The 957-nt window shown below is 52.2% G+C and overlaps 1 protein-coding gene across 1 annotated transcript in view; it reads left to right on the top strand.

Moving 5' to 3' along the window:
• Nucleotides 1-722: 722 nt before the first annotated feature.
• The window catches only part of SETTUDRAFT_159128 (uncharacterized protein), a gene marked incomplete at both ends in the record, with an annotated part of 2,622 nt that continues 2,387 nt past the window's right edge, over nucleotides 723-957 (top strand). The window contains one exon of the mRNA XM_008024177.1: nucleotides 723-869. Within this exon, the coding sequence (XP_008022368.1) occupies nucleotides 723-869 (147 nt within the window). The remainder of the gene's footprint in view (nucleotides 870-957) is intronic.

Raw genomic sequence — 957 nt, 5'->3', positions numbered from 1 at the left:
AAGTATACATACTTACCGGCCTGAGCTTGCACCGCATCATCAAGCCCGCCAGCGTCTACACACAGCGTTGAAGCAGCAAAGTTCCTTCTCTGTATCATGAGTATCAATTCTGCGACACAACACGCCCCATGAAAGTTCTACTAGTTTATCCCAAAACGCTCGCATACTTTGCGTAAACTAAGTTTACCACAGCGTGCCCAGAATAGACGGCCGCCGGGCCTTGTTCATCAAGCAAACCATGCTATATTCTAGCGCTTGGCCCTCACCCCCGCCCTCGTCTTGATTCCAGCAAGCGTTGTTTCGGCCAGTAAGTAGTATGTAGTGTAAGTAAAGTAGTCGACCTTAGCTGTTAGCATACTTATACCCACATTGAAACCACGTATCATCCCCAAGCCACCCAGGAAAAGAAAAAAACGAGGCTGAGGCTGAGAAGCCCGCCAAAACGCAAAACGCAAAACGACGTAAGACGGCCCCACCTTTTCCTCTTTTAGCCTCTTCGTCCCGTTGCCCGCCAAACAACAAAGCCCATTCATTTGCCCAGCCATACAGCCGACATCTCTCTCTCTCTTACACTCTCTTACTCTCCCGCTCATCCAGCACACGCTCGGAAGCGCTCGGATCGCCGTTTTTCGCCTTTGTCCTCTGTGATTCGCGCAGCTGCGGCCAATGTAGTCCTGTTGGCAGCCGCCCCGTCGTCGTACACAACAAAACCGCACGACAACATGTCTTTTTCCGACAACAACGACAGCGACGCCGATGATGTGGCGGCAAGTGGACTTGCAGCCATCGAGCGCTACGACGGCGAAGACACGAGTCCGACTACGAACCGCGAATTGAAAGGCTGGTATGCGTATCCCATTGCAGCAGAGGTAAGGGGTTTTTTTGTTGGCGGGATCTTTTTTTTGGGGGGGGGGGCGGGGGTAAGTCGCTGTTGTTGAGGTTGTTGTGGTTGTTACG

This window comes from Exserohilum turcica (genome assembly GCF_000359705.1).
Source record: "Exserohilum turcica Et28A unplaced genomic scaffold SETTUscaffold_11, whole genome shotgun sequence".
In the NCBI taxonomy this organism is placed as follows: Eukaryota; Fungi; Ascomycota; class Dothideomycetes; order Pleosporales; family Pleosporaceae; genus Exserohilum; species Exserohilum turcicum.
The sequence above is the reverse complement of the archived record's forward strand: the minus strand, read 5'-3'. Positions and strand labels throughout refer to the sequence as shown.